Source organism: Candoia aspera, chromosome 12 (genome assembly GCF_035149785.1).
Source record: "Candoia aspera isolate rCanAsp1 chromosome 12, rCanAsp1.hap2, whole genome shotgun sequence".
Lineage (NCBI taxonomy): Eukaryota > Metazoa > Chordata > Lepidosauria > Squamata > Boidae > Candoia > Candoia aspera.
The window spans coordinates 2,771,230-2,787,627 of record NC_086164.1 but is presented as its reverse complement, the minus strand read 5'-3'; the positions used below and the strand labels follow the sequence as shown (position 1 = coordinate 2,787,627).

At 42.9% G+C, this 16,398-nt stretch overlaps 2 protein-coding genes across 3 annotated transcripts in view; both read right to left on the bottom strand.

Moving 5' to 3' along the window:
• Positions 1-7,685, bottom strand: part of LOC134504489 (coagulation factor IX-like) — a 164,366-nt gene extending 156,681 nt beyond the window's left edge. For both annotated transcript variants that reach the window (XR_010068651.1, XM_063313735.1), the window contains exons 1-6: positions 7,503-7,685; positions 4,365-4,528; positions 3,431-3,455; positions 2,156-2,269; positions 1,186-1,314; positions 94-299 (exon numbers count right to left, since the gene is read on the bottom strand). Coding sequence is in view for 1 of the 2 variants with exons in the window: in XM_063313735.1 (XP_063169805.1) it covers positions 94-299; positions 1,186-1,314; positions 2,156-2,269; positions 3,431-3,455; positions 4,365-4,528; positions 7,503-7,650 (786 nt within the window). In the remaining variant the exon portion in view is untranslated. The remainder of the gene's footprint in view (positions 1-93; positions 300-1,185; positions 1,315-2,155; positions 2,270-3,430; positions 3,456-4,364; positions 4,529-7,502) is intronic.
• A 1,109-nt stretch (positions 7,686-8,794) lies between these two features.
• Positions 8,795-16,040, bottom strand: F9 (coagulation factor IX). The gene is made up of 7 exons (XM_063313618.1): positions 15,934-16,040; positions 14,705-14,868; positions 13,341-13,365; positions 12,068-12,193; positions 11,506-11,702; positions 10,781-10,895; positions 8,795-9,955 (listed from the first exon to the last, which is right to left on the bottom strand). Exons 1-7 carry the CDS (start codon positions 15,998-16,000, stop codon positions 9,399-9,401), a joined length of 1,251 nt encoding a protein of 416 aa, XP_063169688.1. The 5' UTR covers positions 16,001-16,040; the 3' UTR covers positions 8,795-9,398.
• Positions 16,041-16,398: the final 358 nt, after the last annotated feature.

Genomic DNA, 16,398 nt, shown 5'->3' with positions numbered 1-16,398 from the left:
GGTCGCTAAACGAGGACTACCAGTAAAGTTTAGCATCAATTCTCTGTGACGTCCCTGATGGAGAGCAATCAACTCTGGAGCAATTGTGCCTACCTGCCATGGAACTTCTCCTTTCTTGCTTTCCATGCCACCAACCACCCGAATACGGTGCCCAAGCCGAAGGGACACCCGAGTGCTGTTGTAGCCTTCCTCCCAGTTGTCAGCAGTTTCATTTAAGGAGTTCCAAGTGTTTGATGGAGATGAGCGAGTGAATTTAGTCAGGGCTTCTGCAGCTTGGATTTTTCCGCAGGGAAAGGTCACTGAGGGAGGCACCAAAGTGGGGGAGGAGAGAAACACATCTGGAAAACTGGATTCTTGAAAATCTTAGTGTAGAACAAAGATAGGGCAAGATCTAGCTTTAGACTCTGTGGGGATTGGCAGCTGTTCTCTTATGATTCTAGAGTTTAACAATAGCCAGTTAAGGAAGAAAAGAGCTACTCCGATGCGCAGCCCATGCTTATCTTCCGTCTCCGTCCCCTGAACATTAGGTTGAAGGTCAGTTGGTTGCCTTCCAGCAACTTTCTGTTTCTTAGCCAACCCGCATTAGAACCATCGGTGCCAGGCATGGGTCCCTGATTGTTTGGAACGCAGATGTAAATGCGCTCTGCCTGATCCTAAACAGACATTCTTGTTCCTGGCCCAGAGTAGTGGGTGTCAGATTAAATAAATAAATCTCCCCGTCCCCCAATGTCTGGGCTGCAGAAGAGAGAGGCTCCATATTGCATCATCCCCAAATGAGTACAGCCCTGATTCTCTTCTCTGCATCTATTTTGGTGCAAATAGAGAGTTTTGTAAGCACTGGGGGGAAAGGAGGACGAACGACTTCCTGCTCCTTTAAACCAGGTGGCTTGTCTTATCAAGTCCGTCATGCACCTGTCATGCATTTGCAAAACTTAATGAGGATGGAACCATAAGGACTTTGGATGCTTCCTTTAGACCAGCATGCTGGCTGGGGGAATTCTGGGAATTGAAGCCCACACATCTTAACTGTGCCGAGGTTGAGAAACACTGCATTAGACCAGGCTAGAACTATCTGGTTGGCCACAGTGAGAAACTAAATGTTGGATTAAAAAGGCCTTCAGCCTGATCCAGCAGGATGATACTCTTATGAGTAATTTTTGCATTGCTTTCCAACATTGACAGTACCTGTTGGCTCACAGGTTTTCAGGTCTTCCTTCAGCTTGTATCCCGTGACACAAGAGCAAACTGCTTTCCCTGCTTCATCATCCTTGCAAAACTGTTTGCATCCTCCATTCTTTGTACTGCAGGTAGCATCTAATTGAGGGAATGGGGAAGAAGTCAGATATTCCTCTTAAGTACTTTGGACACATTTTGCAAAGACCCAGCTCTCTAGAGGAGGCTCTAATGCTGGGAAAGGTGGCCAGAGAAGAAGGGGATGACCAGCAGCAAGGTGAAGGGACTCAGTTACAGTGGCGATGGGGGCACTGTTGGGAGACCTGAAGGACCAGGTTGGGGACAGATAATCACAGAGAAATCTATCTATGTGTTCACTAAGAGTCAACAGTGACTTGATGACAATCATTCAATCAAAATCTGAGAACAGGACCTGAAAGGTCAGGATGGAGGCAGTGAAAATGTCTTAATTTAAGCATCCAGTGATGCCTCCTGACTCCAGGGAGTGGGAGCCTGAGAGAGAAAATGTGAGTATATTGGGGTCTATATGAACCCAGAACTGATATACTGTATGTTGGAGTGTGTGTGTGTTTACAGCAGAGACAGACAACAAGTGGCACTCCAGATGTTGCTAAATTACAACTTCTAAGATGGCCAGTAGTGAAATAATGGAAGTTGAAGCTCAGCGACATATAGAGATACACACAGACATACTGAATGACATTCAGCATTCACGAAATGTACAGAAGTCAAAAGGTAAAGTCTTCTTCAAACTGGGTTCAGCTCCTGGTAGCAACAGAGAAGTAGCCTGCCTTTGTCTTCTGTGATTTTTTTTTTTTTGACTTCCCAGTCCTGGGATAACCTAGTAATCTCCAAACTATGTAATAATAGGACCCCAGCTAGTCGTGCCTCTTGCTGAAGCTGAAAAGAAAAACCTAAAGTGGTAATAAAAGAAAAGACCAATATCTCCCAGTTAACGTACCTAATTCACAGTTCTTTCCTTCGTAACCACCTGGACACCAACAGACGTAGTCATTTGTGTCATCTTTGCAACGCCCTCCATTCTTGCAGGGGTTGGACTCACATTGATCTCCATCTTTGGAAAGAAGAATGAACAATCAACATGGGTTGTTCCAAAGGGCGACCGGCTTTATTCTTATCTGCTTCATCGTTTTTCAGTGTTTATGTACTTTAGTCCATAACAGAAGAAGAAGGACCAGGAGTGATCTGGAGAGAGTCATGGGCTTCCCTGGGACCCACAATCTCTCCTGTTAGAATTGTCACATTTGAAATACAACATGGACCTTCCCAAAGGTCAGCTCCAGCTCTACCATTAGTGAAAGTGAGATGGCAGTCTCTAATGGTAGATGCTACCAGGTGACAGGATAATGGGGGTGGGTGGAGGGGAGAAAGCTGGGCCTTCCACAGTCTTCCTAAACCCAGAAAGCTATCCTATTCCCCTTCCGGTGTGGGGAAGAAAGCCATCCCACTGTTGAAGCTTGTTTCATCAGGCAGTCTGCTTTTGTGAATGGAATAGGAGGAAAGGGGTTGGGTGGGGTTATTTCCCTGGGGTCAGGGGAAACATTGGATACATTACTTAAGTTTGTTTGTTTGTTTATATGATTTATAAAGCAGTTGCATTGCGTCAAGTTCAAACTCCAGACAAATAGCATCTATACCTGTCTTTGGTGATAATTCATAGCTCTTACCAGGACCTTCCAATTATCTCTTTGATCCCCTCATCCATCTTATTCTGTTTTATTTTTCTTCCTCTACTCCCCTCTCACCAAGCATAATCCTGTCTTCTAGTCCAGTGTTTCCCAACCTTGTCAACTTTTACGATGTGTGGACTTCAACTCCCAGAATTCCCCAGCCAGCATGGCTGGCTGGGGAATTCTGGGAGTTGAAGTCCACACATCGTAAAAGTTGACAAGGTTGGGAAACACTATTCTAGTCTATCATCCACTTCCTCCAGAACATGCCCAAAGATGTGACAGGATGTAACTCACGTAATCTAAGACACTTCCGACAGTGGCTCTTCTCTCCCTTGACAGCATTTTAACTGCACTTGTATTTTGCAAACTCGATTCTGGTCAGAACGAAGGTACATTTGGACTAGAAACTGCAGCAATACAGGGATCCCAAATATTTGCCACTGTATAAACCCTCCCTTCCAACTTGAGCACAAATATTTTTATTTTAAACAATGAGCTCCATCACACCATTAAAGTGGGAGGGGGAAAAAGAAATCACTTACCAATGTATACTGTCCAAAATGCCATCTACAAAGAAAGCAGTAACATGGGATTCAAATGGAAAGCCTTTTAAGTATATCAATAGTTTATTTTTAATAGATGACGACGACAATGATAATGATAATGATAATGATTACGGTATATTTTATCTCTGCACTCCACAAGGATTCTTTGTTAGGGCACAATTTTATTGTTTCCTTGTTCCTTGTTTTAATCACCCAGAGCTGTCATTTTGATTGGGCTGGTTTACAAACATTGCAAACCAATCAATCAATACATTGACGGTGTGCCTGCAGAAAGAGTTACACGCCGTGTTCATTCAGAAGAGACATTGGGAGCGCTTTTATCCTTAGCACAGGAGTCGCAATCTAGCCTGGTTCATATCTAGTCAGAGGTAGAAAACTGGACAACGCATTCACCCCAAACCCCCAGAACGCATCCTTTCTCCTACAAAACTTTCCTTCCAAGAAATAAATACATCAAATTGTCTTGATGCAAAGCTATACCTGTATAAATCAGGACCTAGGCCTAATGGGGAATAGAAGCCGAAAACGCTGCTGAAGAAAGATTGCCAACAACTTTGGCATCCCACTCAGTTGCCACTTCCCAAGTCCACCAAAATGAGGTTGATGGGGGGGGGGGGTTAAGCAAAAAGACAGCCTATCTAAGGACAAAGGTATTTGCTGAAAAGACGGCAGTCTACAAAACTCAGTGCTAATCCAGGCTATTTTAGCAGAGAACTGTCTCTTGCACAAGGTAACTTTCCAGGCTGTTTAATGATATTTGTTTGAGCTTGGAGCACATTTTAACCTCTGAGTAAACATTACAACCCCCCTTGGATGTAACGATGGATACTTCTGCGGAAGCAGGAATAAGACTGCCTGAAAGGCCTCCCCCCCCCCATCAAAACTCCAGATGTCCCATCACGTGACTCACTGTTTTCTCATCATTTTCAAACACTTCTCTTGCTTCTTCGTAACTGCAGACTTCTTCCATGCATTCTCGCTCCAGGCTTCCCTGGAGCACTTCTTCAAGTCGCCCCGTGTTGAATCTCCTGTGTCGATGCAAAACGGTACTTGCTTCTTCCTGATTTATAAAAACTTCAGGATTCCAAGGAAGAATAAAGCAAGGGTGAGTGAGAGAGGAACCCAATAGGATCCATTGGATTTAGAACCATCCAAAATATCTGACCCTTGCCTGGAGCTACTTTGAAAACCCCTGAGCTCTTCTGAGATTGGGGGAAGGCTATAATCCAGCATCCAAGTGTTCAGGTTTCATACCAGAGTAGTAAATCTCAGCTTTCCAGACCATTAATCCATTATTCAGGAACAGGCTTCTGTGGCAGAAGGCTACAAACACAACTTAGCTCAATTAGGATCTTTGTGGCAGACAAGAATGATGCCTTACTCATAAAAGCTGAGCTGTTCACAGCACTGCAGAACAAAGTTTTAGGCAGCTTTACAGCCCAGAGACTAAACTCTACTATTTCCCCTATCTTTCTGCATTAAATGATAATTGGCCACCTGTTTCCTGGCCTTGTTAAGCATGTTCACATCTCTCTAGCCCGGAAAACACCACTTGCCACTTTGGTGGATTCAGCCCTTACATTAGCACTGGACCCATAGCACGCAGGCTTATGTCTTCCTCCAATCCCACTTCACCCACCAATTCAGAGAAACCTTAATTCTCACCTATATATTTTGCTGCAGTACGTTACAAGGACTTGATACTAAACTACCTTAAGGCTTTTTTCAGGACGACACACCCTGAATCTACACCTGAAACAAAGGATGTTGATGGACCAGCTATGCCCTTTGAAGCATTCCTCTGCATAAAAATCTCCCAGAGTAGACAACTAATTCATCATGGAGAAGGAGAGATTCTAGCTAAGCACTTTGTATTTGCACTGGCCCTCTTACAGTATTTGCAGGCATTTGTAAAACTGGGGAGTATAGAAAAACTACCCATCATCTGCAAGCTCTTTCTGCTATGTTTGTTAGAAGGATGTGTGGTTTTGAATGAGAAGTGCTTCGTATGCGGTACAGAAAGCTAAGTACCCCTTCCCCACAATGAGATGATAATCAAGCTTCCAGTTGTGACCTATGACTTATTTGCCCAAGATAAGATAGACCAATCCAAGCAGCCAATGGCTGAACTTTCCAAATGAAAACAGTGGTCCCTAAAAACACTGACATTTGACTGGGCCATGCTCATGCTTTTTGCTATCTTGCCATCAGAGCATCTTAAAAAGAACAAAAGAGCACATTCAGCATAGCTGAAGCCAAATGGGGTAACTTTCAAGCATGTTTACATTCTTTGTCTAGTTCATCCCAAGAGTAGATATTAAATGTCAATTAGATGGCTCAAATAGTCAACTGACGCAGAAGCAAACATTTTAAAAGTGATCTTCCTGCAAATATTCCAAGCTCTGTTAAATGTCCATTTGGGTTCATACTTCAGTACTGAAATAATTATATTTATTGCCCTTCACTGTTACTGGTCTATGTTAGCTACCCTTAAGGCTAACATTTTCCTTCTGTGTTGCACTTTTTTAAAGCAACTGAATCTAAACTAATTTTCTACAGCACAGACCAGGGTTTCTCAACCAGGGTTCCGTGGCACCCTCGGGTTCCACGAGAGGTCACTAGGGGTTCCCTGGGAGATCACGATTTATTTAAAAAATTATTTCAAATTCCGGTAAGTTTTATTCTTTATTTTCAGTTTAAGAACACTGTTAGTGCCCATCTACAGGCCTACCCATGAAATGAATATAATAATTTTGTTACTCCTGCCCTATATTCGAGCCTGAATGTGCGGGGGTTCCCCAGGGCCTGAAAAATATTTCAAGGGTTCCTCCAGGGTCAAAAGGTTGAGAAAGGCTGGCATAGATTGAAGAGCCATTTATGTTCAGAAGAAAAAACAAACTTTTCTATATAAGGATGTTGGCTTACCTTTGTTTATCCCATCCTGACCCAACCACTTAAATTTTCTTTAGAAATTCTATTTCGCAAAAACAGAAGCTGGTGATCATATCACTTGCTTGAAATTTCTGGTCTCTGTATTGTGTGCACAGGGCCAACTTTGCTGTAAGAGTTGTCTGTGTTTCCCTTTCTGTGTGCTGTTGGATATATTGCTTTGCTCCCAGTCAGAATTTCCCACAGTTTGCAATACTGTTCCTGACTTGCTAGGGTCAGGTTTTTGATTGGTGGGATTGAATTTAGCAGCCGAGTTGCATTACTTCCATTGTTTAACATCTGTTTCAGCCCTGTGCTCACTATATTACGCCTACAGGACACAATACTGCCAAAAGACTACATAACAAACATGGTCTTTGCAGGGGTATCATGCATGAGGCACCCTTTTTCTGCAAAGGGACAGGACCATTTTGAGTTACCTTGGAGGGCTAGCAAAAATCTCAGTCTGTCAGGCTTCATCTGTCTATTTGTATGAATCTAATAACGGAATTACAGTATCCACCTCCATCAGCAGGATAGTTTTTCAAAACATTGAGGAGCTCAATAAGTGAATTTTTAAAAGTGAGGTCTATATATCTCTATCCTTACATAATAACTGCTTGGAGGTCTTGTTGTTGTCTAAATACAAGCCCGGTTGCATAATCAGAGCTACATCCAAATGTTTGGATTTCTAAAATGTTTTTTAAGAAACAGCCACCACATCCATCCAGGAAGATTTTTTTAAAGAGAGTAGCTATGTCAGTCTTCGATTAAAGTGTTAATCGGTTGGCTTAAAAACACTAAAAAAAACAGAACTAGGGTTTGCTTACAAAATTGGCAGAAAGCTGATGGCACATTTTGTTTTATATCTTAACTTCTACAAAAACTGGAGTCTTCCTTCCTTCCTTCCTTCCTTCCTTCCTTCCTTCCTTCCTTCCTTCCTTCCTTCCTTCCTTCCTTCCAATCTGAGATTATTGGGGGAATAAGTGCACCTTTACCTGTCCCTCACATATAGGCATCTTGCTTCAAGCTATCGATTCCTTATCAAATGACAGAACTTGTGCTCTTAACCCAAGCCAAAAAGAAACCCAGATGTTTTTTAGCTGTAAAATGGACCGACCTGCACATTCAGCGAAGAGGAGACATCCCAGCAGACCGAGGGCAGGGAAGAAGCAGTGGTTTGCCATTTTCTTTAAGCTCCGCGACGACGTTGCTGATGCTCGGCGATAGAGAGCCGCTGGATCAACAGTTCCAAAGTGCAAGTACATATTTGTTCTGTGCGGGTCTCATGGGTTACCTTTCTACAAAAGGTCACTGGATGGGCATCTGCAGCAGGCCTTGAAATGGCAGCCCCCTTTTGAAATGCATGGCTGATTCTGCCCAGTTGTGCCAAAAGGTACCTTAGAATTCCCAGGAATGCGGCCACACAAGATCCTTCGTCAGATCCGTTACCAACAGATGCTTCGGTTTTGGCTTTTGGCCGTAAAATCACAGAAACAAAAACTTTAAAAAACCTAGCTGCTGCATTTGCTCAATGCACTAACCCTAGTTTTAACCTTGATGAGGTTTTCTGTCAGGCCATGTTTTGGTGAACCCAAGCCATTCATGGTTCAAAGTCCCAACCTAGAAATCAGAATACTGCAGTAACCACACAAAGTGTGCTGTGTGAATGCAGCCACCCTGAGAATCCTGGAAATTGGGCTCCAAACACACCCACAAGGGCTACAGGTTGGAGAAGGCTGTGATCAAATATTAAGGAGGATACTTGAGGCATCATTAAAGGGTCAAAATTATCAACGATTTAATTTATTATTCTTTTGAACTTAATTCATGGTTCCACGGCAGGGTCTCTCTTTTTTTAATGCAAAGATTTCTTTTAAAGTAATTGCTTTTCTTGTTGCTCAACTTCGAGACCATACAGACACTCCCTGAAACATCTGTCAGTTTTAATATTGGCATATTCAATATTTACTATTATCACTTGAAACTGTTTTAGACTTGGGATGCTTTACTTAAGTAAATCTACTTGTGTTTACTCAGAAGAAAGTCTCACTCTGCTGAATGAGCTTCTTCCTAGAAAACATAGCTAGGATTTCAGCGTTATCTTTTGCATTCCTCCAAGTTCAGAATTTTATGGATTTTTCTTTATGAAACTAGAGCCTGTAAATCAGCAGGTCCACCCTTTGGGTTTCAGAACTTTGCTCACATCCCTGTTGTTGACTTAAAGAGCTGTGCTATGCTGTATAGTCAAGTTAAGGAACCTGTGGCCCTCCAGATGTTCTTGGACTACATTCCTAACATCCCTCACCAGGACTCACATTGGCTAAAACTGCTGGAAGTTGTATCAACATCTGGAGCGTCGCAGTTCCTGTATGGTGGCTCCAAGCTGCATCTTTCTAAATCAAGGAATAAATAAAAAGGATCGAGGCCACCAATGTCCTTGCAAGCAAATATTAAATCTGTATTTTAAACTGGTGATTTCACATTATTAAAACAGTAAGATAAGAACATTTCCTTTGGTGCTTTTTTCATGCTGCCATTTATTTCTGCTTTCATTATACTTCATCATCATACAGAACTGCTGATCGCATTTCAACACATTTCTCATGCTAATTTTCCACCTTCTTTTTCAATCCCGTGTTTTACCTTCATGACAGTCCAGTGGGGTAAGTAAGCAGTGCTTAGAAAACAGATGTGGTTGTGGGTTTTGGGTGGACTCCTAAGGACGGGACTAAAAATTGGTCTGGGTTCTCCAAGCCAAGGGCTTTACCCACTGGGCTCTGCTACCTCTACTTTTTATTAGGTTTCCAGCTAATTGCTGTGCAAATCAGATCCAATTTCAGTGCAGATTATTCCTCTCTGCCCCCAGCACGAAGCATGATCAATTGTGTGTGTGCGTGTGTGCGTGTACTTTAGTTAGATGGAAGTGAGAAAGAAATTAGGAATCATCTCTCTCTCCTCCCTCACATGGACAGAAGACAATGGGGAAGTGATAGACAGTGGCTCTGCCTCTTCCTTAATGCTGCTCCCTTATCACATTTTGTATCCACTCAGTCATATCTGCTATTGAAGTGAAGATATCAAACGGCTTGCTCCCAGTACACTGCACTCCACAGGTTGCTATGCCTGTTAGAAACCAAGTGTTGTTAATGGCTGTGGCAAATGGGCCTCCACTGTTTCCATGGTAGATCCTCGTAACAAAGGTAGGATGGTCTGCACAGAACATATTGGACAAAAGGCGGATCTCAGTATTCTCAGCATTCTGGAGACATTCGGCCTGGTCAACATATCGGATGTTTGCATGTTGAAGGATAGTTGCTGTCTTATGTAAATAGACCAGCTTCCACCAGCCACTCACACTGCTTCTTCCATGCTCCAGAAGGTATTCAGTGAGCGCTTTGTTCCCGATGCAAATTGGGGTGATGTATTTGCTCAGGGGCAATGGCGAATCTAGCTCCAGAAGAGCAATGTCATTTTCATACTTGCTAGCGTTGTTGTAGAGAGGATGCTGGACCACTCTCACGATTCGACGGGGCTGTTCAGTGTGTTCGAAAGAATTGGTGTCGTACTCTCCTGATTCAACAGAAGAACAACAAAACCATCAGAGGTGTTTGAAGACTGACCAAGCTGCATCACCTCCATAAGACTTCTCCTGTACAGCTGGAGTCTGCAGTTCAATGTGGTGGCTGAACATCAACAGAGGAACATGGGGCTAACTAAGTGGCAAGCGAAGTAACAAGGTCTGGAACACTTCATTTTTAGGGAAAAGGAGAAAGCATCAGGACTTGTGTTCAGATGACATGGCTGATCCTGTTAAGCTGCAACCCTCATCCATTCCAAGCACCCTCTAGTTCAGTGTTTCTCAAACTTGGCCACTTTAAGACAGGTGGACTAGGATCAATGTTTAGCCCTGTGTCCCAGCAGCACATGATCCCTGGTGACCTAGTCAAACTGGGAGTGGACATCTCTGATTGCCTCCCATCCTTTCCAAGGAGAACAGCAAGTTCTCCCTTCCAGTTTTAAAAATTAATGGAGGCCCAATCCCATTCAGATCAAACCCATCATAGACAGGGGGGTGGGGAGAGGTTACCACCCCCCACCCATTTCTCTCCCCACTGTTGCTGGGGCGAGGGTCAAGAGCGACAAGTAAAAGAAACAGATTGAATTCCAAGAGCAGCCTAATTGTTGCAGTGCTGTTCTAGGGCTCTGGGTTAAGGTTAATCTTCTGTTAAGCCTCTCGTTCAAATTTATACTACTTGGCTGTGGTTAATCACTTCTGCTACAATAAACCTCCTCTAATCCTAGCTGGGTTTGGGTAGAGTCACACTGACCAACATCCTCTGCCCCTTTGCTTCAGGCAGCCGCTCCAATTCCCTAACTGGTCGAGTGCCCGCGTACCTGCCACGATCGTGTGAGGTTTATACTCAAGGCAATGTGCTGCTGTGATGACCCACTTATCACTGATCAGCACCCCTTCGCAGAATCCTTTCCGCTGAAAGCTGAACATATAAACCTGGGAGCAGAAAAATTGCATCAGATTGTGGGGAATGTACAAAGCCTGGGAAGATCAATTCTAGAACTGCGGTCCACCCGTGGCAATATGCTTCGGGGCAAGAAAGGCCACTGTTCCACAAACTGTAAATTGCAGCAATTATAAATAGAATTGGCATCCCCAAAATGCAAGTGAAGAAAAAGCGTGAAACCCCCCAATGGCTGAACATTTCCCTCCCTTAATGCTTGTATTTTTCCTGGGTTAAATCTCAACCTGTTTACCCTCATCCATTCCAAGCACCCTCTAGTTCAGTGTTTCTCAAACTTGGCCACTTTAAGACAGGTGGACTTCAACGCCCAGAATTCCCCAGCCAGCTGGCTGGGGAATTCTGGGCATTGAAGTCCACCTGTCTTAAAGTGGCCAAGTTTGAGAAACACTGCTCTAGCTCCTTGTCTGAGAGAAATGATGTCTTTCTTGGGCTCTTAAAGGAAAACAAGAGGCAGAGCTTTGCCTACATACCAATGGCATTTCAACCCAAGCAACTGAACGTTTGGAGGGATTCACCACAAGAAGAGATACAACCTCGAGGAATGCAGAGTGTGTGATGGAACCACTCATTTAATTTTCCTACCTGCCATGGAACCTGTCCTTTCCAGCTATTAAACTGACCCCGGTCTTGTATGAAAGTTGTTTTCAGGAGGGCTGTCTGGGCAACGTTTAGCTTCACTTGGTGGTCTTCCGTAATGTTGATGCAGCTCAGGTTCTGTGAGGGGCTGAGCCTGGGTTTTATGGCCTCTGGCAGTGTAATCCTTCCACAAGAGAAGGGCCCTGGAGAGAGAAGATGGGACCATGGTTCCATCAGAAAGCAATTAACCTGCCATAATCCAAGTCCAATCCATGCTTACAACAGAGTTGGGGTTGACAACCACCTAACCGGTTTTTATGGGAATGGTGCTACACAGCACCCTTCCTCCAAGAGAACTAGGTGATGGCCAGGCAGAATAGTGTTTGCAGATGCTTGGTCACCAGTGTGACCAGTCAGAGGGTCTGGCTTGGTGGGTCAAACCATCTTAGCAATACATCTAATTATTATAGAATATCAAATCAGTTATCAAAGAACCACAGCCTGAACACATAAAGGACAATGGAGAGTCTCAAATCAGAGATGCATAACTGTCCCATGGGTCTTTTACCTGATGGTTCACAGGACTTCTTGTCTTCTAGCAGCTTGTATCCATCAATGCAGGAACAAGCTGCCCTTCCTGTTAGGTCATTTCTACAAATCTGGTCACAACCTCCATTGTTTGTTGAGCAAGTCACTTTAATGAGAGAGGAGAAAAAAAAAGAACAAGCTTATTGGGATCATATGGGGACAAGGAAGTTGTCTATCTGATACTCAGGTTTGAATCTACTTCACAAAAGTACTTTCCACTTAATGAAAATGTTCCTTACAAGACCTGCAAGGTGGAAGGCTGAACAAACCTCTGTTCCTAGAAGCCCTCTGAATCTTTGTACCGGGGTCCTGACTCTTGTTTTATGGTAGAGCTTAGTAGTCCCTGCTGCCCCCTATCTTCCAGACACCTGATGTCAACCCCTAATTCTGTGGCATAAACACAGATGGGATTTTTATCTAGTTTTATTTAGTGGATGTGCATGATGCGGTGAATCTCCTGAAGTGTGGTCTAGTGGTTAAGGCACTGGGCTAGAAACCAGGAGACGGTGAGTTCTAGTCCCGCCTGAGGCAGGAAAGCTGGCTGGGAGGCCTTGGGCCAGTCCCTCCCTCTCAGCCCAACCCACCTCACAGGGTTGCTGTTGGGAAAATAGGAGGAGGAAGGAGTATTAGGTATGTTTGCTGCCTTGAGTTATTTATAAAAATAATAAAGGCAGGATAGAAAATAAAAAATAAATAAAATGAATTGGGGAATCTAGGATTCCTACATTCAGAGCCTTCCTTACCTGCCAAGCTCACTGGGGGTGTGGTGAAGGGAAAACACCAGCCTCCTTGTGAGTAAGCCGCAGCTTCAGGTTATAAGTGCCTGCAGACTCAGTGCTTGCTAAGCATCAAGGCTGCTCTGAGGAACAGGTGGGTGTAAGGGGTTGGAGAAGAGTTGGCTCCCCACCTATCTGTCTACAAGGGTCTTTACCACAAGGTGACCTTTTTTGGAAGACCATGGTTCTTATCCTCCCAGAGCCCATGGGATGTGGCAGAAGGCCTATCGAGCAAAGTTGAGAGGAATATTCCCACTGTATTCTTTTAGTGTGAAGTTTTTCACTTTTAGGCTTCATTGATGCAGTCTTGGTCTATGATGCACAGCTGAATTATCTCTTCTTTTCAAGCCACCCCAGACTGGCCAGCCAAAAATGTAAGGTGCTCCATGAGGACAGAGATGGACAAGAGAACAGTTTTCTATGCATTGAGACCTAGAATGCTATATGCATGTTGATGTTTTTTGAAGGAACTCTTACCAAAATATGTCCTCCAAAATTCCCCCTGCAAAAAAAATAAAAATAATAACAACAATTACAACGGTTCATTCAAATAGAAGTAGATTAGTAATAAAATTCAGACCCAGGGTTTATTTGTGGAAATGATCCCATCCTCCACCAGGTACACTCTGCCCCTAAATGTTCCCATCAACTAGGCAACTCATCTACAAACCCCCTCCTTTGAGAAGGTCCTCCTGGTCATAGAGTGTCTCCTTTGATTTAAAACATAATTAGACTTTATTGGTGCATATATGTACTTGGAAAAATAAAGTTATAGCTGCTGAAATTGAAGAAGTTCAAGAACTACTGAATAAGGTTCCTGCATATTGCTTGGGGCCAGTCATGAAGCTCACACTGTACCTATTGTGCAAGCTATGCACTGATGGACTGCATAGATTTCCCAAAGCAATTTGGAGGGCTAGTTTTGAATCAGAAAGTCCTACATAGCTGGGCACCCATCTATTCCAACTCAAATCAACTTGCCCAAGGAGATCCTGCTGGAAGAAGCTGCTTATGGCACCCCAACTGAGGTGTCCAGGGCAGGGTCAGAAAAGTCAAGATAGTGGCTGTATAACAATCTTTCTGTAGAAGACAGTTTTGTCTCTCAGTGGTGGATTTGGGAAGATTGTGAAGGCCATATAGGGGACTTTTTGGAGAATGACCAAAATGCCATTGGCATGCCAGATTTGATTAGCTGGCTTATCAGTACATTATTTTATTTCTTGTTTATTTCTCTTGCTATCAGTTTTTGTTGTGTTTTACGTTGTTGCAAGCCACTATGAGTTGACTATGATTCAGTAGCATGTAAAATGGAAATATATATACATTTTGAAGACTTTTAGGGTCCCATGCACTCCTAAAATTCCCCATGCCCAGCAAAAAAAAAAAAAAAAAAAAGGCTTTAATGAAAACAGGTAAAAAAATAATCCAGAATGAATTATGTTAAAAAGAAAAAAAAGGCAAGAAAAGAATATCTGCATGTAACAGATTAGCAGTGGACAGTCCCATCAAGTTTTGATTTTGGCTAGTAAGAGCTTGCATACTTTAAAACTATTCCCACAAGATTTTATGAAAACAATTTGGGGATGATCAATTTTTCTGAAACGCAGCCATATTTTAAAAAATATATATTTTCCAGCAGTGCATGATCAGAGACTACCAAATTGTTTGGTTAGTAGCCATTTTGTTAGTTGTCCAACTGTTATGAGTAAAAGAGCTATTACTTCTGTCCAAGGAGGAGGAGGAGGAGGAGGAGGACAACAACAACAACAACAACAACAACAACTAGACCACCACCACCACCTACTGGGCAGGGATTAAGCTCTCCTGATCCCTGTAATCACCATTTTAACATCATCTTCAAAAACTTCTCGGGCTTCTTCATAATTGCATATTTCTTCAATGCACTCTCGTTCAAGATTCCCTTCAAGAAACTCTTCCAATTTTCCAGAATTGTATCTTCTATATCGGTGCAAGACAGAACTTGCCTTTTCCTGATTAAGAAAAACTTCAGCACAAAAAATAATGAGAGATCATAGACACAAATGTTCTCCAGCAAACACCACACACACTAAAACATATGTATATATTTTGGGCTGTCCAGTTTTGCTTCACGACTGTCATCCTGTTTTGGTCTATTCCTTTACCCAAAAGAACAAGGCACACACTTTTATACTAGTTTAGAATGGAATTCCAAAACATCTAACTGGCATTATGACGATCTAACATTCTTAATTCATTTATTCTAACATTTGCACGAAGACTGCCCTTTCTGTAGAGAGGGAACCTTTTCAAACTGTACCATTTTGTTGCAGATCTCACTTGTCAATATCAAAAGTCTAAACTAAGAAATACAGCTGTTGACATCAAAGGCAGCTCTGCAATTTTTCATCACCTTCCCCATTAACCCTTAAACTTCCAATTTGGACTTGTGATTTTTATCGCTAGCCTTCGATGGAAGAGATTCCCAGCAATGCTTATCAACAGCAATAGTTTTTGAACAGAACACACCTAAGTGAACAAAAGAGATTCATAGAAATTTAGGAGGGCTACAATTTAGCCCTTTTGAACTACATCCTCACCAAATATAATACCAATGGATTGGGGATGCATTTTAGTGTCACTTCCCTATAAGCATTCTGAGTTATATTTGAAATAATACATTTGGGGCTATCTTCCATTAGTATAAACATTATTCTAACTTTTTATATTAATACTTGTTTGTGCAGCAGCATGCTTTAATAATCTTTTTCCACTTGCATTTCTCAAATCCGCACTCTCTGGGATGGATGGACCCTCAAGCCACATAAATCAAATGAGATGTAGCAAAGCTTTATGGCTGAAAACCTGACTTATGCACAGTTACATATTTTGCAAACCCCATTAAGTAACTACATATAGGGTTGCAGTTGCAATGAATGAGGGTTGGTTTGTATATCCCGTATCTGCGCTATCTTTCGAAGCTTTAAGTTAAATTTATTTGATGTGGCTTGCAAATGATCATTCCTCAATTGGTGACCGCAACAGGCTTTCACCTCCAACCAAAAGAAGCTTAGCTGAAAAAGGAACCAACCTGCACCCTCTGACAGAAGGAGACATCCCAACAGTCCCAGGACGAGGGCAAAGCAGCAGTGTGCCATTTTCCTCCAACTTCAGAACAGCTTTGCTAAGGTCACATGAATGGGCACCCCTCGTCACTCATTCCAAAGGGCAAGTACATATTTGTTTTGGGCTTAACACAGAGGTCATCTTTTCACTCAAGGCCCTTGAGTGGGCATTTCCAGAAGCATGACATCAGCCCAAACAAGGTGCATTAGTGCCTGTGGGGCATCGCATTGCTAAAAGTGATTAGGCTTTATCCACCCAGCCCTGTCCATGAAGAACATACTGGTGAATGTCTGACTCCACCCATTCATAAGCAGGCTGATGGACCCCATCTCGTGTATATTCTGCTATTGCCCATGGGTTTTTGTTTTTTTTAAATCATACGGCATAGCAGTTCGGTGTTCATGCTGCTTTTCTTGCTGGGAAATCCTTG

Bases quoted from the DNA above. Each gene is read 5' to 3' on its own strand.
- F9 (XM_063313618.1), bottom strand. From the start codon at position 16,000: ATGGCACACTGCTGCTTTGCCCTCGTCCTGGGACTGTTGGGATGTCTC. The intron at 13,366-14,704 runs GTGATTACAGGG...TTTTTTTTGCAG, and splicing joins TTGAAGATGATGTTAAAATG to GGGGAATTTTGGAGGACATA. The intron at 12,194-13,340 runs GTAAGAGTTCCT...CTCTCATTAAAG, and splicing joins ATTTTGGAGGACATATTTTG to TGACTTGCTCAACAAACAAT.